Source organism: Bombus pyrosoma, linkage group LG8, assembly GCF_014825855.1.
Source record: "Bombus pyrosoma isolate SC7728 linkage group LG8, ASM1482585v1, whole genome shotgun sequence".
Taxonomy (NCBI): domain Eukaryota; kingdom Metazoa; phylum Arthropoda; class Insecta; order Hymenoptera; family Apidae; genus Bombus; species Bombus pyrosoma.
In genome coordinates, this window is record NC_057777.1 from 6,000,651 (window position 1) to 6,025,051 (window position 24,401).

Genomic DNA, 24,401 nt, shown 5'->3' on the forward strand with positions numbered 1-24,401 from the left:
AATTTGGTTTAACCATTCGAGCCGCTTAACGATTTCGCGTCCATCATTGTCATCGAGGACATTTGCTTAGCGCTAGCATTAGACGGCTAATAAAACGAGGAAAGAAGTGGCTCGAAGGAAGGCAGGTTGAAAGATCGTCGCGAGCAGAGTGTGATCCATCAAAATCAAAAAAGTGCTGCCACGACGAAGACGCGTTTTACTCTCTCGTTGCACTCCACAGGTACTTCGTTATTTTTTGAGATCACCCGTTGCTTTTTTTCTTTGTTTGCGTCTGGCGATAAAGTTTGCTTCATTAACTTTGTATATATAAATTCTTTTGGAGGACGTTACGAAGAGACATCAAGAGACGCAGGAAATGAAGAGAAATACGAACAAACGAAGGAAGAGACTCTGATAATGAAAAAGGGAGCGAAGGACACAAAAGACGGATTTCGCAAGCTTACGATCGTTGAAAATGTCCAAACATATTCTGTTTGCGCAAACACGCCTCTCAGCTTTCCTTGAATAAATGTCTGACGTAGAGGAATACGTTACGCGCTAAGATTAATACCTAAATAGTATTTTCAGCGGCAGCATATATGAAGCGTAAAGAGATTAGGATCGTTCGCCTCATAAGATACAGCGTTTCCGTTTTTACCATTTTTCAGCTAGTAAGCTGATAGTAGGCTGGCGATAGAACGCGTTAAGCGGATAACTTGATCGCGGCGAATAGTTACAATAGCAGAAAGATTATTAGAATCTCGTCTTTTTATTTCGCTCTTAATTGCATTTTATGCGCACACAGGCGGGCCTTCAGCTTTCGCGCGAGACAGTTCGCGGAAAGCGATGAATGAACGGATTTATGATAACATCGGTAGCCCGATTAATTTCTTTCGCAGCCGGTAAATGAGCCATTCGTCAAAGGACGCGAAAGGATTCAAAGACAGCCGTTGGTTATTTCGCTGGAAACTCGAGCAAAACCGTTTAGAAAAAAACCGGCCGGTATTGTGAGTCCTGATCTTCCACCGCGAACACGAACCACTGTCAAACTTATTACTTCTCTAGATGAGATAACGGCAAAGCGAAAAATATTCGAGGCGCGCACACTCGGCGATCCTCGTTCGCTGTGAACAGCGAACGGTAAAAATTTTCGTCCAACGACGATGATGAAACTTATTTCGAAAAACGACGCGTACTCTTGAGAAACGAATTGCAAAACGCGACATGGACAGAGAACGCCGGGATTATTTCGTTGCACGTTAGAAAGAGCGTTTCGCGAACGCGAGTGTTGCTCGAACGACAAAGCGTTCCTCATTAAATTACTTCCCTATTTGCGGAATGTCGTTCTCAAATATTAATTGCGCTATTCGGCCGTTGAAAGTTCTCGACAAAGGACGGCCTAGTAATCGGAGAGACGTTTTAGCAAATGAAACCGAGGGGTTTGGGCGAGAGAGTGGAGAAAACTGACAGTTAAAGCGGCGACGAGTTCGCTGTCTCGATTAGTACCAGCCATTATAAACGGGACATCCGGGAACGTTGAAAGGAAGAAAGAGAAGCGCGGGCGACGGGAGTACCGGTGAAAATCAGTTTAAGCCGGCGAAGAGAATGCGAGGGCCGCGCCGCGCGAAGAGAGGACAGAATAATGGATGGTAGGCCCGTAGTGTCACGTGCAGCATGCCGAAACCGCGCCGTCCACACACTCTCCATGGTGTTAATCAAACGACGTATGAGGTAACCTGCTGGAAAGGCATTTACGTTGCTGGAAGCTGACTCGTTGAAAAGCCAGCGTTTGCAAAGGAACATGTATAGAAGGTACTTTGCTTAACTCGTTTTGCTATTTCGGCTTCCTGTCAATGAGCCCCGTTCGTTCGTTTTTGTTGATATAATATTCTGTTCCGCTAGAAATAATCGAGACTGAAAATTCCTATGGTACGATTTTTCTATCGATATAAAAATATCGAAAATTTTTCAAAGTCTTGCTTATATTTTCGTGGTACTACTACGAGTACATGAGCATTTTCTCTATCGTCTTGCATCGAAACGATTCGATAGATAACACGTTTCAATATCCACGAACAGGGATTGAGTCAGCACTTAAGGGAAAAAATGCCATTCAGGATCAGCCACGCATCCATTCCCTTTTCTCGGTGGCTCATTCATCATTACAGCACATCTTGTTCGCATTTCACAGTGAAAGCGTCTTTGTGCTAGCTTTCCACGATACCTGATCGATATTTTTCAATAAATCCACGCATCGCATCGCATCAGCCACGTTTCAGACGACTCACGTTTCAATCATGTCCTGGACACTGATGTCTCGACTGTAAAGGATGCTACAGCTTCGACAGCGAGTTTCGGCACACGTGGCACATTGTATTTCCTTCAACAGACCGTCCATCAAAGCGTTAAGAGACGGCATACGTGCGGCGAACACGATGGGAATCATTTTCCATACACCAGAGAACAGTCTACTAGTAGCGAGGCGAGAGAGCTCCCGATTCTGTAATTCGGAGGCCCGATCATCTGTAATCCTCGACCACCGTTCTCCCGAATTCGAGACTCGATTATCACACGCGAGATATTATGCTAGTCTCCGCTGACAGGTCTCCGTTGGCACTCAATCAAACCGCGAAACGGATTGATGGAGTTCTCGTTGCCCGACCATTCCGCGTCCCTACCCCTCTATTACGGCCAATATGGCACGCGGTTTAAAGATACCCCGATGGAATTCCATTATCGATTCGATCAACCTAGACGGTTGTAAGGCCGATTACCGAATCGTTGTGTCTGCACAATTAGAAACGTGCATTGATATTTGCATCGATTGGATCCATGTTCATTGAGGCACTCTTATTTGCTTCGACGAGCTACATGATTTACGCGCTTGTAAAGTTTGGCATCACCTTTACGAGACATTCTATGTTTAACGTATGTCGTGTTTCGCCCATTATTTTCGTGATTTTCAAATTGCAGAGTATTGGTGTGAATTTTATTATCGAGGCACTTGTATCTCGAAGCATCGATAAAACTTTTTACGCCATCCAGCGAATTTATTCTAACCTAGAAGAGACGTGATCGTGAGTCTGGAAACGTGGTTGTTGGCTCCGAGCGCCTGTAAAAAGGCAGCCGAACGAACAAGACGAATGTATAAATAAAAACACAAGGAGAAGAATAAGCGCAGGTGGAAGAGTTAGGAGTTCCCGGAGCGACACGACGAATACGCCGACGTCGTCGATGAGAGACCAATCGACGATGAAACGCGTACGCCGAGACGCGACGTCTCAGAAAATTTCCACGGCACCGGTTTCCCGTTTATCTCCACGAGTGGCGTTTTATCAGGATATTTTGTAGAAAACGGCGCAGAAAGAGGTAAAAAGAAGGACTCGTACACAAGACGGACTCCTTTGCTCCATTTTCTATGCGACATAGTCGAGATAAAGCCAAGAATACAATTACTTAGGTTCCATGGAAAAAAGAGAAAATTTTGTTCCCAGCCATGACTCTAATTTGAAAACATCATTTTATTCATCTCCTGAGTGTGGAACGCGAATCGTAGACAGTTCAGAGAAAGAACTTATTGCTTTTACCACCCGTGCACCCGTGGCTCCGTATTTTCCCTGAAATTAATGGTCGATGTAGCTTCGAGCGTAACTCGTGTATAGCTGCGCCGACCGGGCAATTACCTCGAAGTAACCCGCGTAACGCTTCTAATTAATTAGCCCAGCCCGTTCTCGCGAGAAGGAATATACTTCCGCGTTTCAGAGATTATTTTGTTCATGGGTGCTATCGGCCACGGGGGAAGCGCACTCGGCAAAGATTCCTTCACGGAGCAACGCGAAATTAAGGTACCAAGACGAAGAAAGTTCAAAGCTTGCCGCTAGTTTTACTACCGAGGATGATGAATATTATTTTTGGGAATATTTCGTGCTCGCGAGTAGCTTATATCCATCGATACTTCAGAGTGCGCGAGCTATTTCGAAATTAACATTAAACCACTCGTAACAACGGATAGAAACCCGAGAACGTATGATTAAATGAACTCGTAAATTCAGCAATGAAATATTGAAAGCATCGCACGGCTGTTTCTTTACAAAGTATTTACAGTGTTTTGGGATATATCGTGGAATAAAAGGAGCAACGTTTCACGCAAAATCATTGTTCCATCGTGACTATGAACGAGACCATAGCGAACACATCGTATCTCTAGAGAGGGATATAATTTTCATCTGTTTTGTTTCACGTGGAAAATAAGTGCATACTTGTTAACTGACGTGAATGGCGAAATTCTGCTCTGCCTGCACGAGCAACTTTCGTCGGCTGTTTAGCTGTTCTTGGGGCTCCCCTTTGTTCCCGACTAATAGCCACTCGTACCAAAATAATTTTCGAAACTCAATACCGCGGATTGAGAACTACCGGCTTCCGGAACAATTCCAATCATGGCTACTTCTAATGACCTGATTATTGTTTCACGTGTATTGGTTTTTAATCACAACGGGCTGGGATGCATCTCTGGGTATATCCAGAAATAATCCAGCAACGTAGGACGGCCATCGATTTGTCGTTTATTTTCCGCTTGCCTTTCCAGAAATAATCCTTAACTCTGACTGAGCTTTTCGTGCGAAACATCGAACCGATGTACTGTTCCTACGATTGCCAGATGAAAAGCGCATCGTTGAAAGAAAATGCGGTTATGCCCAAGTTTGTTCGTTATCGATCGACGAATTGGACCAGCATATAAGTCTAGCTTTCGCGTTGTATTTGTCGTGGTAAAATAAACATTGTTGCGTTTCAAATTGTTTTAGTTGCTGGAATGACTCGTTGTAGCGTTTCTCATGATACGTCAATATTTGCTCGATTGTCGGATGAAGTATGGATCAAACACTTAATGCTTGATAAACGTTCGACTAACCGTTCCTGCAACGTTCCGCTATTGGAGTATTTTAGCTGAAAGTAAAACAATTTTAGCTGCAATTTTTACCATCTCCGATTTATTGCCGTACTTTGTTCTCTTATTTCGGATAATATCGTCATTGGGGGAGATTACGAAGCTATTTCTATCGAAATCATTAAAAATACCGAAGAAAGAATTATGGTTCGATAACTAGATTGGTCACAACATCCATCGTGCGCATTATCGGGATGGCGGAACCGAACGATCCCAGATAACAGTGGCGTAGAGCGATTATAAAAATCCGTAGCCGCTTTATCGAGACCGCGTGGATGGATCGTGGAGTCGTTTCGGGCAGGAATCGCGGCGATCTGACCCCATTGTCGCGCGATAATGAAGCCGCGACGAGTACTCGCTTATCGGTGGGAGCGGTCAGGTTATCTGGCCAACGCCAAAGCGCGGCTTCGACGACCCCGCGATCGCTATTTCCGCGAGCCGTCCCAATGTAGCAACCCAGTCGGACCAGACCTAATTTGTTACACGACCGCTCAGCTCCACCCACCACTTAATCGGTCTCTGACGACCGAGACAGCTGTCGCGAATTAATTTGCCTTGCAGGTGTCAGACGCAGAACTGCCATCGCGTTGTCGAGCTAATCTCGACGATTCGACGACTTCCGGCATAGGCTGTAAATTACATTCGCTTTATTTTCTTTGAAATCTTTTTAGCTTTCGAGAAAAATTCAAAGGGATTTATGCCAGCGGTGGTCAGGCTGTGTCTCGTGAATCTCATACGACCTTTCCATGCAATTGCTTTCTATAAATTTGACACGTATTATATAAATACGTCATAAAATATATCATAACCTTTATCGAGGAATTCTAAAGACTTCTAAAGACGAAGCAGTGAAATAATTCAGTAGCTTATCGTTTTATCAAGGTTAGAAGATGTATTAGAATATACCATAGAAGTTCATTGCACAAATCAGGAACGCAAGAGAGAGAGAGAGAGAGATTCCATAATTGCCAAAAAATGTGCTGCCATTGTACCATAAGTATTTCTTCAAACATGGTTAATTTGTACATGTACTGTAGAAAATCGTAGGCGAAAAAGAATTAGCGCGTGAAAGAATATGAAGCAAATGACAGCCCTAAAATACAAAACTCGATAGTAGGAATTCATCAAAAACTAATAACAGTCGATATTTTTTGATGCGCGAGGAATTTGCGACACGAACTCTATTTCGAAGTTAAGTTTGTTTTATATAAGAGGGAATAGTTTGATCCGAAGAGGAGTAACCCGAGAAGTCGGATATGACGACAGAAGGTCCCGCCGGTGCTCGAAAAGTAATCAGTCGATGCTCGTACACCGCTAAACGTTTCACGAACAATATCTGAACTGTTAATAATCGAACAATGAGCCAAAGAGCTACAGGCAATCATGGAGGGTCGTTAATTTCAAACTGAGCGCGATACTCTAACGAGCTCGTCAAGATCGCTTTGTTAAAGCATAACTTATATTCGTTAGAAGTTGAGTAATTAATATTATATAGTATCGAGAACAATGGCTCGTTGAAAGTTCGAAATTCCTGTCACTTTGATATTGTTTGTCGGCTTGCATACCGATCACCGGAAACTGTGTCATCTGTATCGCTACATTCTGCCACGTTTTCTCTGCATATTCAACGGATAATTATTATAATTGATGTTGCCCGAGAGCTTTTCCATCGCGTGCCACCTCAAAGGTATTTGAATTGTGATTTGCCTTTGATTAAATTGCTTTTAATTTAATTGGCTGCTCCCGAAACATAATTTCCTAATTCAGATCATTGGTACTGTTCTTTCGTATAAAAAACAACGATCGCACATTAAAAGGTGTTGGACTCATTGAAATTCGTCGAATAGCTTGTTTGGGAGGGCGATACGCGCGTAAATTTCGACCTTGGTAAGCTGAGATTCGGGTGGGACGGTAATGCTTGTGGTCGTGAAGGAATGCACCGAGAAACCCTTAGAACGCCGTTTACAACGATCTCGTGCAATTACCATCGCGTTGGCCCCTGCTCTCTCGAGGAGATCAGTCGGCTGACAGGCGTTTCGCTTTGGTAATTCGCCCGAACCGTTTCGTATGCCAAAGAATGTCATTAAAGGCGTTGCTAAAGGCTCCGAGCCAGCGTTAACATCCTGGGAATTTTCTTGACCAGCCTCTACGATAAAGGCATTTCCCTTCGGAGAACGGGAAAAAAGTATTAAAAGCTTCCGTCGTTAACGTTCGCTAGGAATGACGCGCACTCAAACACACCGGAAATCCCTTTGAGCCTCGCGGACCTTTTACATCGCGTATCTTTGTTTCGAACGAAAGGCGAGTATCGTCGACTGTCAATATTAATCCCGGGCCGCTCTCGGTCCGTTGCACTTCGGCGATATAACACAGGAAGTGCACAATGTAAACTCATATTTCGTAATGCACGATGCAACGTACATAAATCTTTGCCATCCGTAGATAAATTATACGCTAATGCATCGGAATGGTCGAACGTCTTACGGCCGGACGTTTCTTTGGCCGAGTACCAAAAGTGCGCTGCACTTTCGAGTGGCCGGCAAATATCGCGTTACCAACCGCAATTCAAATGTCACCGGGCAATTCTTCGACCGATGCCAGCAATTGGATTAATTAATTATAGTTCCGCGTCCCACTCGCATCATTCGAGACACACGAGAGAATATCTTTCTCTTGAAAGCATCGAAAACGCATCTTTGACTGATGGTTTCAGTTTCTTAGTATTTTCTATATACACAGGTTCACGAAAATGTACCAAGGCTCGTGGAAACGTTTCTAGTATTTCTACGAAACATTTGGACATTCCATTGGCACTCTTACGAGACTATGATTACATTGGAAAAGTTATATCGTAATGTTATTTCGACAGATTTATATGTTGCTAAATATCGCGTAGTTCCTACGTACATTCTCAGATCGCCTTCACATTCCAGCAATATAATCGCGACAGTCGGGTCTCATTACAGCGCTAATGAAATTCGAAAACGTTTTATACGATACGTACAATGTGGACATAAATGTTTGCCATAGAAAGTGTTCACGGACTTTCGTGAGCCAGTATGTCTCTCGGTGAAATTTCACGAATTCTCTTCCACTAACTTTATCAACACTACACGTCGTTGTTTCGACTCGAGACAATTTCCATAGGTCGGAACAAAATAAATGCAGACTTGTGTCCAAATATTGACAGAAGTCAATTATTTGCACGAAGGGGAGCAGCCTTCCATAACTTATTCGTACTCGGCGCCTATTTGTCCAATTAGGAGAAGAAGTATTTATCGGGGCGCGAAACTCCCAGACAGCTACAAAATGCTAGACCACTCGGCGATTTTCTAATTGTTCTATGTACATTCGCCTCGGTGAGCTTTTACGATTCTAGTTGAAACGAGCGAAGAATCTGTAGTTTATGAATCGTTTGGCTGGCTAAATTCAACCTCGTATAAAAATATTTAATTAGCTATTTCGTTTTTGACTGGAAATACGACCGTTATCTCGACTCCGGTATCAACGCGATTCGGTAAAATAAGCGAATTCTCTCTGTTGTTCGCGGAATTCGAGCCGAGCAATTTTCGCGCTGCCGATCGTTTCTGCTTCAACCGGATCATTTAACGATGTAATCAGGGACAATTAATTACTTGAAGGATTTTCAACTATCGGGTAATTCGTTTTGTAAATTTGACGAGGGTGCTATCGATAGACGCGATGAAATACTCGTTCCCTCTTCTAATTGCCATTGCTTCTGCGAATTTCGGCCAATCATTGTCATTTCAAGCATACACGTTACATAACGATATATCGCGTTTTCTCTACATTCTCCCTTCTTTCGCCCATTCGTAGATATATAAAAAGACTTACCAATATAGACAAAATGTTGAATTCCTAATCTTTCACAGAAACTGTATGGATTTAAGACGACGCATTTTTTGTGGATTTGAATGATTTCGCGTAAAATATATCGATAGAAAGCCCTTCGCTCTTCTTGTATTTTATATTTTTCAATATACGTATCTTTCATCTCGATCTTTTTAGTACACGCCTTACGTCGTTGTCTTAGCAGATAAACAAACGGATAAACAATAATTGCAATTTCATATTATTCCATCGTATTCGGTCTGGTAACCTTTCCATGCTGGAAAGGGGAACGAATGGTTTAGGAGAAGAGAAGCGTGAAAGAAGTTGGCGCATTCCCATACACTCGCGGAGACTACGAGAAAGTTTGAAGACAAATAGCGTTTGTCACGCGTGTGAAGTGTGATTACGTGCTCCCGATCGGCTGAACGGGGGCCGTGTGATCCGCGAACAAGTAAAATATAAAACAATTTCCGACACTTTGATGCATGTGCGTACACTTTCCTCGTGAATATCATCGGATGTTACGTTCTCCTTTGCGACCGGCTCGATTATGTTCCTCTCTCCGTTGGCTATGTAAATATTTAAGATCTTCTTTATCCGAATTTTCGTTCATATCTTGCATCCGCGTGAATTTCAACGGAACGTTCTACAGTTATATCGAACAGTTTCAAAATTAGGGAAAAGTCAGGCGATTCAAGTTTGGTGACTTTTTCCTAAGTACGATCGAACGTGGACAGCGAAACATTTTTGATGCGATTCACATTTTCCTCGATGAACCGTCGCGTCAAACGCATTTAGTCGCGGTGGTTCGCAAAGAAAAAAGCACGGGCAATGGAAAAACAAGTAAACGCAAAGAGATTTTAGCCTTATTCCGGCTGGCGGGAACGCGCGGGAAATTCGAGCTCGAATTCGCAAACAAAGGGAAAACAAGTTATCCGGCAAATGGACGAGCGATCCGTTGATTGAAAATTTCCAGCCGCCTCCCTTTCGGTAGCCAGCTTCCGACCTCGCGGATATAAACGGATTAAGCTCTATCAAAGCAAAATACGTCGAGAAAACAGAGGAGAATCATTGGACCATAGGCGTGGCCGTGTTCGAGAACGAGTCCCACGATAATTCCATATGTGTCCGAGCACCCGATCTTTTGATACTCGACACGACACTCGACGCGGCACTCTCCAGGATCAAATCGGCGCAACAGTATCATCCTGTCAGAATACGATGACAGTTTACAACGTTTTGTAACTTTGTTGGTGTCGACTCGTTTCACAACTGATTCTATTCCTAAATCCTTTTTAAAATATTCAACGAATGTGTTAATTCAACATGAAAGCTTGCATTAGCCACGATTCTGTATGCTAATGAATAATTTTCACACAATGCCTATCTTTATTAGGAAGCTTTGCATACGTAATGGACACGAATTATTGAAAATAATTGGGTACACGATGCGCTAATATTAAATTGTATATGATTTTGAAGTAATCCAATATTTGCGCCCAGATTGATTGGCGAATCAGTCGTCGCAAAAGGAAAATTGCAAGCGCAAATAAAATGACACTTACCCTTAGAAGCAGGCAGAGAAGTGGGCGAGAAGCGCGAAGCGCGCCGCAGAGACGTCGCGATGCACACTAGCATAATACCACTTTGACACTGGCAAGTCACTAGCACGCGCGATCACCAAGATCAATCGTCCCCGGATCGGCAGCACGACGAGCCATCGCCGTTACCGCTCTAGTAACGATTGGCCAGTTCGATCGGCATGATTGCTACACGACAATCGCGCGCGATAACCCGGCCGGGTTTGCCGGATCGATTCAACGAGCCAGTCGAACGTCAGTCACGGTGCTGCTCCGAGCAGAAACACTCGATGGAAGAGCGTCAAGCATCGTCTACTTTCGCCCAACTATGCAGAGATTAAACGTTGGCGCGCCTTTGCCCACGATTTTCATTGTACCGCGCGATCCACATCGATCTCCGCTGAATCTACCTTGGTACACCCTTTCGTTTATCAGATTTCGGTCCACCGTGCGACTGGATTTCAGCCGAACCAGTCGGAGGTTACGGATCTTCGACGCATCTGTTGGTCTTCGCTGCCTGAATTGGTAGAAGACTGCTTAACCCAGATATTTCCTTTTTCCCTTGGTCTTTCCGGTAGATTCGTCGAATTCCTGGGATGATTGCCGCGGATATGTCGTGGTTGTTCCCGGCATCCGCCTGTGGGATAAAGAATTTGGTGATTTTGGCAAACTACCGATTCTAACGATTAATTGCGCCAGGACGGAAAAATTGCTCGACAGACTGGGTCACACTGGATGGATGTTCCTTGTGAACTTTTTCAGATGGGGATGTATATTGGCTCGTGAAAGTACTTGAACGTGTAACATAGAAAATTTCTACGTTGATATTATACGTGTTACGATACATTTAGAAATATTGTACGTTGACACTAGGACGGGACACAATTAAATCGGTAAAGTTTGAAACAAATCTGCATATAGAGAATGTATTATAGAAATTGAGAGATATTTTCATCGCGAACAGATTATTTAGCAGAGAATTAGTACATAGCATGAATAGCCATCTTAAGCATACAACGAGTGTTAAATATTATCCCACTGAATATTTAGGTTTATTAATATAATATCGACTGTTTAAATAATTTTCTTTCAAACTTTATCGGCACAATCTTGATAACAGAGTCTCATAACAGTGCGGCTGAAATTTCAAAATGTTTTGTGTAACATACACGTTATTGACAGCATTGATTAAAGTAATATGATTTTGCTTATCGAGAGAGGGGAAAAGAGTGGTGGAGGAGCAGGGGCGGAAAATATTGAATGAAATTCGTTGTTTCCCATTGCGAGGTTCCCGAAATTGTTCCACGAAGGGAAAAATGCGGGAAGATAAATCGGCGACATGTACATGGCACAGTGGAGTGGGGGAAAAATGGAGGTGATAGGGGCGGTTCGATCGGTTTAATCGTTAATTCGCGGCGTATCCGCTGTTCCTCCGAATTTTCGGCCACGGCGAACGAGTACCGTGTACATTGTTAATTGCCAGCGACCGCTAATTGAAGTTCGCGCGCGTGCGCCAACGCGTCGAGGGATTTCTGGCATCGAAGTTCGTAGATACGTTTGTCGGGAAAGAACGGTGAATTATTGAAACATTCCGTTGCTACATTAATCAAAATCTCGTATATACGTAAATTGGAAAGATCAGCGCAACCTATCGTAATTCCGCTCTAAACATAGCCAATTTCTCGTTGAACGAGCAGCTACTTCATTGCACCACTAAAGTAGGCTAATGCATTTCTAAAGCCACAAGCGGTTTATTTTATTTGCCCTCGTTTCTTCGAGCATCGATCCATCGAGGAAGCGATCTCGTGTTGAGAATTCCATCGGTCCCACCATTATCTCGGCTTTTCGAATTTGCGCGGTAATCTCGCCAGATACGAGGACCATCCTGCCATCCCAGAAATGATTAGCAACGATCGTTAAGGTTCTCATGGTATTCATAAATCGGCGCGGTTTATCGCTGCGCCGCGTTCAGCTCACTTTGTTCAGCCACTGGTATCCACCTCGTAACGGCGACTTAATGAAGCCGTAAAACGCTGGCGAAGTACGCAACCCCCCGCCCCGACTGCCATGGTTTTATGGTTTTGATCGCTGATCGTTTGAGGAGCGATGCTTCGACCGGTATCGCTTCAGAACTAGGAAACTGGGGATGTTCTAAGGATCGTCCCAGAAGTTTAATGGTCCTTGGTGGGCTTTGTAAGCACCACGGTGTCGGATTTACCTGGACAAATGATTGACTTAGCCTGGTTTTCTTTTCTAATGCGCGATAACAAAGCTTCCTCGTACTCCTAAGGTACCTAATATCCTTTTCTACGAAGAAAATTCGACCTCTAAGAGCCGATGGTAGGGGTAACTCGAAAGATATTGATTTTTCGAAAGGAATTTTCACACGCTATCGTAGACAGAAAAAGAAGACATCTAAGCTTCTTCCCGATATTTCTCACTGTTCTCGGGGTACATAACAAAGAAAGAGAAAATTTTGCGTCTTCTTCAAAGGATGATTTCAACCCCTAAGATCACCAATAAAAGATACGTATACGTTACAGATCACCTATTCCACTTGCATGCAAGATTCGTAATTTTTTTTCAAATTTCTAGCTTCCTTGTGAAATTCTTCTTTAGCGAGATCGAGATGGATCAGACACGAAGGCGAAACGAAATCGACGCTGTCCATCTTCGAGAACCGTGGAGGTAGGTGGTTCCCAAGGGTGCAAATCGAAGGAGGAACAGCGGGTGAGAGATATGTCGGAGGTATGCACGCGCGTGCACCGCGCACGGTCGATGCCCAGCCGTGTATGGCTGCGCATTAAAATGTGACAGAAGAGAATCAAAATTCAGACCACAGCGAAATACCGGTGGCCTGCTAGGGTTCTTTCGTTCGCAGAATTCAGCTTCGTGACGTCAGAGATCGGTAGCGATCCTCGGCGATCATGACGATATCGGTAACAAAGATCGTCACTGCGTTTGCCATGCAAATAACGCGTATACATATTTATGCCGCGACGCCGTTGATATTCCTTTGATAGTGATTCCATCGACTCGTCTCGTCTTTTTTCCAATTACGACCTCTTTATCTTATCCATTTCCAAGACTGATTCTGTAGGTCACTGATGTGCTTTCTAAATAGGGATTCGCAGCAATTTTCTTCTCAGCTTCTGAATTTGTCGAATTTGTCGGCGAATTTGTCGGCGAAGTGCAAAGCGTGTGTTTCTAGGAATAAAATCAGGCAAGATATCGTGTCGCTTGATTTGTCATAACGCGTCACTTGCACGCGAGAAAACCCGTGTAACGACTTTGATGGTCGAGCTCCGGAAACGAACGTATCCAAGGATCGATCGAAACGCTTATCTCGCGATCTCTTTTTACGAATTGCGGCTGAACGTCGACGAAAAATCGCGTGGACGTTTGTCATAGGTGACGTCTCGCGCCCACGCGTTTCAAACGACGAAAATCGGTTTCCTGGGCGAAGTCGATAATCGAACGACACTGCTCTCGCGGATGATCGTCGTTGATGATGCGAAGCTCGCGTTAAAACGTGAAACAAATCGCAGTGAGTGCGGTGTTCCTCGCTCGGAACAACGCGTATTATGCCTGACGTCGACCATCGATTTTCTCTCGATTTCAACAATCGAGGCCTTGATACTGACGTGAGGTACAACGTTACGGAAGATGAAAAGTCGAGGTGTCTATAGCGGGTAGCTTGACCGTGATTGTCGTACTTTTATTCTTTACCCGTGTTCCTATTTCGCGAATTGCAGCCGAGTTGCATTCTTCTTCTAGAAGCGAAAGCTTGAAATGAATAGTAATAGGAATAGAATTGCTACAATTGGAGCTTCCGCTGCTCGTTAATGTTTCTGACACTTACGTTCGTTTCCTTGACGAAAACACGAGTCACCATGAATCACTTACTCCGAGGACGGCTCTTCATCAACTTCTCATCCTCCAATCACTCCACTTTACACAAAGTGCCGTCCATAATCAGCGACGTAATTACACTATACAGTCACTTGTATATCGATATAATATACATGAAAAAGGAGCACAGCTTCGTGATCGTCTAAACAATGTTATATTTTAGCGAAACAACATTCTTCTTTTTGAAAGGAATATCCTTCACATCCTAAATGAAAATGATATTTTTCGATCTCTACCAGAGCTTGAAAGGAATAAAGAGGCTGATTCCGCTGAAATTTTTCCATAAATATAAAGTCTGCCGGGTATAGAGATATTTTGTTCCTGGCCGAGACGATTTAATTAGGCCGCGTGTACGTCGGTCTCGCAGCTGGCGAAGGGTTAACGCACGAAACTCACCTCTGGCCGCCGCGAGGGTTGCGCGTTTTCACGTAACACGGAGGATGGTGCGAGCCGAAACGACGCGTCCTCTCTCGTTTCGTCTCTGTCCCTCGGCACTCGAGATTGATACGGGCCGACGGATCACGAGATTAAAAGTCCTCGGCAAGAAAGTTGGACTCGTTGCGAACTACCCTCTATCCGGCTGCCTTTATTAAACTTGCTCGCCTGTACTTAGGGAGGTAAACGAGGTTCAAACGTTTTTGAAACGTGACTCTACCGTAACTTAAATTTAGATTGAACGAGCGGTTTCGCTTTGTCTTCGCACGACCAGAATCTCTCACCGGTCCACCGATCTCTTTCCACCCCTTTTCGATAATGTTTCGCGATCTTTGAATCGTTTTCTCTCGCTGACTCGTCGATGGCTGGCTCTTTAATTAGCTTCCTATTAATGCAGACGAAGAAATATTTACAGATAAATTTCCCTTGCAACTCGTTCAGCTTTTTTCAACGACGTTCACGTTTTATCGTTTGCGTTTATGTAAAGAAAGACGAGAGAAAGATTGCAGGTATGAAGCGTCTCTAACAATTATTCTATCAAAAGAAAGTATAAAGTCAAAGCTCCGGAAAAATGATCGCAACGTGCTCAGGTATTCCTACCTCGAACGATGCAACCACAAACTTGCCGAGATTTTCCGGTGAAGCCTAGTGCAACCGCGAAAGATACTTCACCCTACGTTTCCCTACCGCAACACCAACAGACCCATCCAACCTCACATCCACGGTTCGTCATCAATCAATCAATCCTTCTCTTCACTACCTATCGCTACGAATTCTCTGTTTGCCCAGCCGCGTCGCCGAAATCCCCCTTCAAACCGATCAAACAACCCATCCACAAACACGGAACAATAACTGCGTACCGATAGTACTGGAGTCTTCGTGGTAGAATTTCTGGATCGGATGATCGATATTCTGAAAAGCGTAGATGGTAACAGACAACGCTTGCAGTTGCCTTTTTGTGATTGACAGCCGCGTGTAATAGGAAGCGATCGTGGTTCAGAAGCGACGAGGCGCGGCGTTGGAAAAATTGCCACGGACCGGCACACAACGAGAGTGGAATTTCTCGTGGACGATTCTCCCGAACGATCCTAGGGACGGGACGACGTAGGGCGCGAGCAGGGACACGCACTTCGGCACACGCATTTATTTCCGTCGACGGAAACGTGACACCCGGTGGAAACGCTCGCCCAGCCACGGAACCGTCGTCGTTCTCATTGAAGAGTCGCCGGCGGACTGCGAGCCTCCGACTGGATGGGAGCGGTGGAGCCGGCGCGAGACGCGAGGGGCGGCGAGACACGGAGAGAGAGAAAGGGAGAGAGAGAGAGCGCGCGTCGAGAGAGAGGGAAGAGGCTCGATTGAACGCTGGACGAGAAGCGGGGGCGGCGTGGGAGGGCGTTTGGATGAACAGAACGTCGACGATGGGTCCGAACCCGAGAGACGAAGAGAGTCGAGAACCGAGACGACGAAGGGACGGGATGAGTAGTGATGGGCATTCGATCCTCTGTGTCGCGAGTTTTCGAGCGATTTAGTCGTACAGAGGTTACAGTCGCTTCGAATTTAAGGGTGTCGAACGCCGAGAGCTTGTGAAGTTTGAACTCTATCGTCGAGTTGCGGAGAAAACCCTTTCTCACCCGATAAAGGCACGTTCTGACAAATGTTGTGACTAGGAGCTCGCTTGCAAGTCGAACGTCTCATTGTTTTTGGCAAATGGAAACGAAAAATTGTTCTACCGCATCTGTTGTGTCACTTTTCTACAGCTTATGTTATGTTACATTTTGAGCATGCTCATTGACTTTTCTCCGTTTCTGGAAGTTCTTTGACATGCCTAATAAGTCGCCAGGGACTTGTATTATCCAGACGGATATGTCTCGGCTATGAAATAACTCAAAGCGCTCTTGAGTCCATCGCTAGCAAGATGGCAGAGGGAGAGTCGAGAAAAGAAGAAGCGCGATATAGAAAGGAAGCAGAAGAGGACGGATACAAATAACATTCGAAGACGGAAAGAGAGACTCACTGAGAGGGTTCCACCTCGCTTTTCCCCCGTTTTCGATGCGTCCTCTCTTCCTGTTGCCTTCCACTTTCCTCTCTCGGCACATCGTACTCCTTTCCAACGCTCGCGCACACGTCCGACCCCACTTCTTTGCCCTTTAATGCGTTTCCTTTCTTGACCATCCTCCTCCCTTCGTCGCGTTTCCCCGTCCACTGGCAGCAGTTTGTCGGTACAGTTTCATACGATATACGGAAACCGTTACCAGTCTGCGGTTCCACCGACGTTGCAGGCGAGATACTTTGATTATCGAAGGAAAACGAAGTCGATGTAATAGAGGTGGAACATCCTGTTCTCTAGGGGATGATCTGGATTTCAAATGCTGGACAAGCGTGTTTAGCTGCTCGCAGGAAGCTTTTGCGCTTTTCGAGAGGAGCTGCCCTCGAGATATACGGAAATCGTAAAATCGGTCAAGGGTCAAAGTTTAAATATTCCAGTTACTCAGCACGAACGAGTTAGCGAAACTATGAAAAGATAAGGTTTAAGACTTTACTTAAGAAGGAAAATTGGCGACTGGTACTTGCCGATTTTAATGAAACTTTGCACAATTGCTCATTAGGCTAACCTAAGGTTTTTTGCCGTATTCAGTCCGTTTTCATTTCAAAGGGTACTCGCATAAAGAACAATGTAATTGTATAAGGAATTTCACCGTTTATTACGTCACTAATAACCAATCACTTTTGTCACAAATGAACGTATCTTACTTGACAATGTTAATCGATGGACTGAAAATCGTAGTGGTGTAAATCAAGATTTTGGGAGTTGAAATTTAATCGTGTATTCCAGCTTTCAGAAGCACCATCATATGTTTCCTTCAAGTTTGACAACTACCTCCATTTGAATTCAGCGACAGAAGCCAACGTACGTCCCAACGCATAAAGACCAAACGCTTGAACGAAAAAGAAAGAGCCTGCCCTGATAATCCTAGGCAGCATACAAGTCTTCATAAAGTGCTATGATTTAATAGGGATCTCGTAGTCGGAGTTCTCGATGGTGTTTAGCCGTCTTATCGTGCTCCTGAAACGTGACGGTCGACGGGTGATGGTATCCGGAAATTTTATGGTCGCGGACTAAACGTGTCTTCAAAGCAAATTCGCGCGCACACGTGCTTCTTCCGCTCGTCGATAACCGATATTCCGTGAGAATTCCACGAAACGTCGTGTAATTTCCGGCTTAGACTGCTCCTGGATGTCAGCCTGATGCAAATTATCTGTCTCTAAAGTATATCCCCGTACGCAAGCCGTCGTTGATCCTCTTCTCGCCTAACTTCCCACTAATTGCCGAAAAAGTCGATTTTAACAGCTTTCGTTCTCGTCTCTAGACTAGAACAGGGTTTGTACGATAGAAAACTCTCACGCGCAACCATACTCGTGAACATGCCGCGTCCGAACGGAGGGCTTCCCCGTTGCCGGCAAAGTTATCGCGTTAATTCGACCGTAAATATCCCACGATTTGCACGACTATAGCTTTGAAAATGCGTTAAAGCGATTCACCGCAGGCACTTGCGCTTTTACACGCCGTTGGAGATACATTTCTGGTGTTCGCAGTTTGATCGTGCCGACTAATTTAGAATGTTTGTAAAAGACTTTGGAATATTATCAGCATTCTTTCATTCGACATAACTGACTCTTTGATGTTTAAAGTCAAGAGGATAAAATATCCACTGATCTGTTTATTACCTGAATGACCGCGTTTATTAACGATTCGTTGTAAAGGATAGAACATTCGCATTTCAACCGGTCTTTATAACAGAATCGCACAAAGTTCTTCAAACACAGTTTCCATATGCCTGCGTACGTCATTTCGTGTATTTTTATTTTACACGTTTTACGGAATTACGTATCGTTTGCCTTTACTAGACTATACTAGAGTTATAACGCGAACAGACAGCAGTTATCAGAAGACAGTTGCATCCTCTGGAGGACTTTTGAGAAAGAATTCAAATGCAGCTGGACAAAGTCACATGCATTCGCAGTATGTCCAAGCCAAACTGGCATGCACTGGGCAGCAGTCCCGCTCGATGATCCAAATCGAGAACGAACTCCGTTGCAAACATATACATGGAATTAATGAAACGATCCTACTCGGGGCAAAGGGGAGTGTTCGTGAGTTTTCTAGAGAGGTTGCACCCCGGTTCTCGTCCCGAAGAAGACACACCTATCGCACATCGATTGACGTGGTGGAAGCTTTTAGAAAGCAGCGCGGAAAGGTGTTCAACGGTGTGTGTGTCTCGACGACACGAACACCAAGAAATCTGAAAGACAAGAACTTCAACATGAGCCACAAGCTTCGAATTTTCCATGGGCTGCTCGAAAAGCTGCGCCAAGATTAGGTCAGCCGGCAATTTCCGCGCCAGTCTTTCAAACTGCCGCCTCTGCGACGCCTGGGGCGATACCAAATTTTCTGGCTTTAAGTTTGCGCAGGATCCCTACGCCGAATAACGGCAGTTACCACGATATCCTTTAAAGGCAGTCAGTAAGACAGAATTTCTATAGAGTTCCCCTTTGAATATGGAATAAATTGGAGATTAACCGAGTGTGATCAAACTACTGGTTAATCTAATATTAACCTGCAGGGTAGATTCATTGTATATGTACAGTGTATCGTAAGAGAAGCGTTATCTTTTTGTTTCCTTTTTTCTTCTATCATCTTTTATAGCAATTTTGTGGCAACTTGTGGTAATTACTTGACTTAACCAGCTTTTCTAATTGTCGATTTATCCAATTTTGTCGTGGTACGTTTGACGCCTCAACAACGTATTATCGTAATAGAAGCTTCTTGTCAAAACAGATTATCCGAATTATGTCAACGAATAATGACATTGATTGATTAAAATTGTAATATTGCAGAGGTGTATTTTATCACCATTTATTATGATACTCCAAGTTAAGAGAAGCCCCATAATAACCCGTGTACGAGCTTTTCACCATGCAAGGTGTCTTTGGCGAACAACAATATTTTCCGTCTATCTGTGAAACTTGGCACAAAGGCATCGCGTTTCAGCGGGACGTGTTTATGACGCGTCGAACGGAGCATCGGGACGTTGGACATTGGACAGCCGGCGATTATGCAGACGTCGTCCGCTGGGATTCACCGATATAAAATCGCACCCGTTTTACCCCTGTCGTCGTCGTCGCGTACGTGACGCTCGGACAAAAAGTCGTCTGCTAGCCCTGCGAGCTTCGCTGGATCGGAAGTGGCGGACATCGGGTGAAATACGATTGCACGCTGTCGAATGTGTGGCCGGCGAGAAAACGAGAAAGAGCCTCGACGAAGAGAGAACCGGCGTCGAATGCCAGCTGATTCAAACTTGGACAGTGTGCAAATTCGTCATGCTTCGCAGTAATTCTTGATTCCTAACTTCAAAAGTTGGAACTTGTGAAGTGCTCGGAGAAAACTTGAGAATATTTCAAGGTGCAATTAAGGCGTAACGCTTCATTTGGAATTTTTTTTCGATCGATTGCACTGATTTCTGGGAATTCGCCTAATATTTTTTTTTCTTTTTGCCACCTGGATTTCATAATTTTATGAACATTGAAGCAGTTGTATTTGCGATATTATGGTAAATCAATTGCTCGATCTGATGTTTGGCGAAAGGGAGAGTTACGAATATTTTGGAAAAGAAATTGGAAAATCAAGGTATGGAGGAGGGGATTGTAAACTTTTTGGGCAAAAATTCAGAAGCTAGGATTATCAACTACTCGTAGAACATTTAGAGAGGTGTTGCATTGAAAAGAGGCACATGGATCGCTCACTAGTTTGATTAATTCCTGATCGAACACGAAGGATTGAAACGGGATTGCTAGGAGAAGAAAGCCGTAGCAATGATTTGCATGAATATTCCAGCAGGCGCCTGTCTTCCTTTTCTAGCTTTGTTTAACGAGTCTCTGCTGTTTTGTTATTTACGTCCATCAATGAATAACAATGAACGAGTCGCGTGTACATATAGAACGCGTCTATAAATCCGCGCATGGCGTGACAAATCTCGAACGAGGTTGGTTGCAGGGCCGACTGTTACCGGTTGCTGCGGAGGACGCATTAAAAGTGGCGGAGCGATGCGAAAACCGCGCGATCTCGTGCATACGACCGCGATTCATGGAGATTGCCCTAGACCAGGTCAGGTTTTCCTTCGCGAGCCGTGTTTTTTACGTCCCGAAGGAATTACCTCGTAACCAGGCAAAAGCGCTTGATAAGCAACCACTCGAATGCAGAATCCTGCCTGTATCTCCGTGAAAGGATTTGAAGTTGTTTGATACCCGAGTGCTTTATAAAATCTTGATACATAATGGTCACGATAGAACTCTGAGAAATATCGGTAAAGATGAGAATATACAATAGAATTTTGTAGAATTAGTTCATCTAGTAGAAGCTCTTGTTTTAGTATTGATAGTTTAAAATTAGTACTTATTAATATTATTAATATTATATACTTGTTAATATTAGTAATTCTTGTATCAAGCACGTCGCACTATGTTGGTAACATTCATTTTTCCCAGACTATATAAATACTAATGTGTCTGTGTCTTGCTTTTGGCAAATATAATTGCATCTTGCAAAGTTATAGTAGTTTTATACATGGATGGATATCGCTTATATTTTCAACCTTTTACCTTCCACCATTCTAACAATAAATCGATTTAATCCACAAGATATCATAGCCCTCGTATAGTACTGGAGTTCTAGTATGAACCAGGTTAGCCCATTACTACCAGAATCATCTCGATCGCGAGGGTAAAATTCCGGTTCGTTACAGTGGTTGGGATGGATGAATGCGGATCGTTGGTAGCTGCGTTTACACGTCTTCGACCAGTTGATATGTACCATTGCCGGCCACTTCACGGATGAGTTTCGATGGGGATATTCCACGGATTGCCCACGGCCCGGCGCGGTCGCGAACGCAAACAAACCAGTCCATCGAATATCGGCGTAACATTGTTTCACACCGGGACGAAAGCCCACGGGAGAGGAGTGGCGTCACAACGCGTGACAATGTTTTGCAATTCATGCACGTAGGGAGGCGAGCCCGGTTCCGGCGCACGATCGAATAACCATTGAAATTTTACTCGGGGATACGGGGATACATACCTTGGGCGCGACAGCTCGCGGAAAAACAACCGATCTAACCCGCAGGGAACTATTACGGAATGAGCGGACCGATTTTCAGCTCTGGACAAGCCAGAGTAATTGAACCAATACATACGTTTACGCGAATGCTCGGAAACTGTTTGGGATTGTTCACACTTTGATAATGCAGTGGCACGGTGAAGAAGGAAAGAAAGTGGCGGAATGGTCGATAAAGCGACCCAACACACCTTTGAATTGGAAATTTCCTCCTTTTTTTTTAAACGTTCAATCGATATCATCGATCATAGATGTTTGGATTGGAGGATCAGATATTTCCTAATTTTATTCTATATTATACTTAATCACCAAAGTACAGGGTGAGAATTGAAGGGAAATACTTTAAAATTAAGTAACGTAATGTAGACTCTTGCGGATTGACTACCAAACGCTGCTGTCCATCTTCTCAGCGTAAATTCGACGCACAAGTGCACATTCAGTACACAGTGCTAATTTAGCGGACTAAAGACATGAAGCAATCCTCATAGTCAGCATACGAAGACCGTCTCCATCGATAGCAACGCGCTACAACAAAATTAATCGAGTCACACAGCAAAGGAATGGAAAGCTGATCGATGCACATCGGTTCCATTGATCCGCAACAGTAGAGCTCGCGTAGGTGAAACGCGGTTCCGGAAGAGGTTGGCGGTTCCTTTCCGTTTTGAAGCTACGGCTGTACTCTGTGTGCACGCTAGGAGCCGAATAATAAGCAGCGGAGCGGAGGAAGCTTCGGCCCTGGTAATATTACGTCGGATCGAGGCTGGTAGATAGTGCGCTGGCTCCTCGTCTGGCAAGTTCCTTTGCTTCCAGAGCAACGGGTCGTCTCGCCCGGAGGGCGGCTTATCGTGGCCGAGTACAACCGCTGTTCGAAATTTCCTGGAACGCCTACGACTTCGCGAGCGAACGAGAGTTCAACATTCGCCTTGGAGAGCAAACGAGAGAAAGAGAGAGGAAGAGAGAAAGGGGCGAGGAGAAGGAGAAGTTTACCGGAAACGTGGCAGGCACAAAGCTCGCTTTCGGGCGAATTGCGATTGAGCGTTCCGGCCCGCTACTCCCTCGCAAACACGCCGCGACGATACCGTCGGGATTTAATTCCGATTCTGAACCATGCGAGCACCTCTTGAACCATACATCGTCCTCGTTTCCTTTTCGCGCACGGAGTAGGAACGCGCGTTATTTCGACGTGGGACGATCGCCAAGACACGGGGACGCAAGGAAGATGCAGAGAGCAAAGGGTAGTTTGTTGGAGCAATTGATAAATTCAATCACTTCAGTGGAGAATTTGTGGTATTTCTAAGTAACAGAGACGTTAAAATGGATAGTGCTGGGATACGTCGATATATCGGCTGAGATAGAGGTCGATTATAAGAATTCGTTAAAAACAATAACAGCTTTTTTATCCGTGGATTAATCGAGACTGATGCGCAAAAGTACTGTTTGTTCTCAGCAATGAAGATTTTTCTGCACATTGGAAAAATCGCGCACCAACGTCATAGTTACACTTTCTTTAGTGATTACTTCATAAAGATAAATTAGCATTAAGTGTCTCATACAGAGACCATACGATAGAGTGAAAAATACGATAAGCACATGTTTGTGGATTTTCGATGTTTGTATCAATTCTTGGATTAAAAAGGAATACGGGAGAAGGGAACAAAAAGTCTGATAGATTCAAAGATATAATCCTCTTAAGAATAGGTGATAGATGTACAACGTTGTGTCATTGTTTGAGTTAATTAATATCAATCTACGTAACTAATGTTATTAATATTAAAAAATATGTTTGCTCACGAAGGGTTGGACGTTTAAACAATTGTGTCTTTATGCTTCGTTCGAAGAACCGTGGAGAACCAGGAAACTGGAACTGATGCCAGGAGAACAGGAGCGTTAAGCACAGACAATACCAGCAGAGGAAGAATTTCAAATTAGTGGTGAACGAAGCATTTATTGCCTGGTAGTGATAGCCGCATAGATATTTCGTACCGAGTGAGTTAATGGTTTTCTATTAGCGATTATTACCAGAAAATTTTCTACGCGTAATTGTTGTATAACTTGAAATTCACATTAATTTTCCGGAGCTCGATCTGTTCATTTCATAACCGGAAGTTTGTTATTCGATGCATGAATAAAACCGATAACGAGGGGTACTCAACCTCGCGTAATGCAATTCAAGTAGGATCTTCGAGATTATCATAAATTAAGGCGGCAACTTTGCCAGATACAACATAGTTCATGTTGCCACGGCAAAAAGTATGCATGCCGTGGAATTAATATAATAGGAAAGATTTCTAGCCTGGTCTCGAGGCTAGACGATGTCAAGTTTGTGTCGAGCTGTATATTAATTATACTTAACACTTCTAAAGTTCTTCTTCTCATCGAACTAAGCAGAACTTTTAAGAACTAAAGAGCTTTCTGATAAAAAGGTCTTAGATATCTATAATAAATATATATATAGGTACAGAGTGAATTTTCTAGTCATACAGTTGAAATACTATCCTGATTAAGTCTTTTTAATCAAATACTATAGCCG

General features: G+C 44.0%; 1 protein-coding gene across 1 annotated transcript in view; it reads right to left on the reverse strand.

Annotated features, from left to right (window-relative positions):
- The window catches only part of LOC122570037 (chaoptin-like), an 89,948-nt gene extending 74,025 nt beyond the window's left edge, over positions 1 to 15,923 (reverse strand). Inside the window, exons 1-2 of the mRNA XM_043731848.1 lie at positions 15,564 to 15,923; positions 10,342 to 10,993 (exon numbers count right to left, since the gene is read on the reverse strand). Of these exons, the coding sequence (XP_043587783.1) occupies positions 10,342 to 10,414 (73 nt within the window). The 5' untranslated portion in view covers positions 10,415 to 10,993; positions 15,564 to 15,923. The remainder of the gene's footprint in view (positions 1 to 10,341; positions 10,994 to 15,563) is intronic.
- Between the last annotated feature and the right edge of the window lie 8,478 nt (positions 15,924 to 24,401).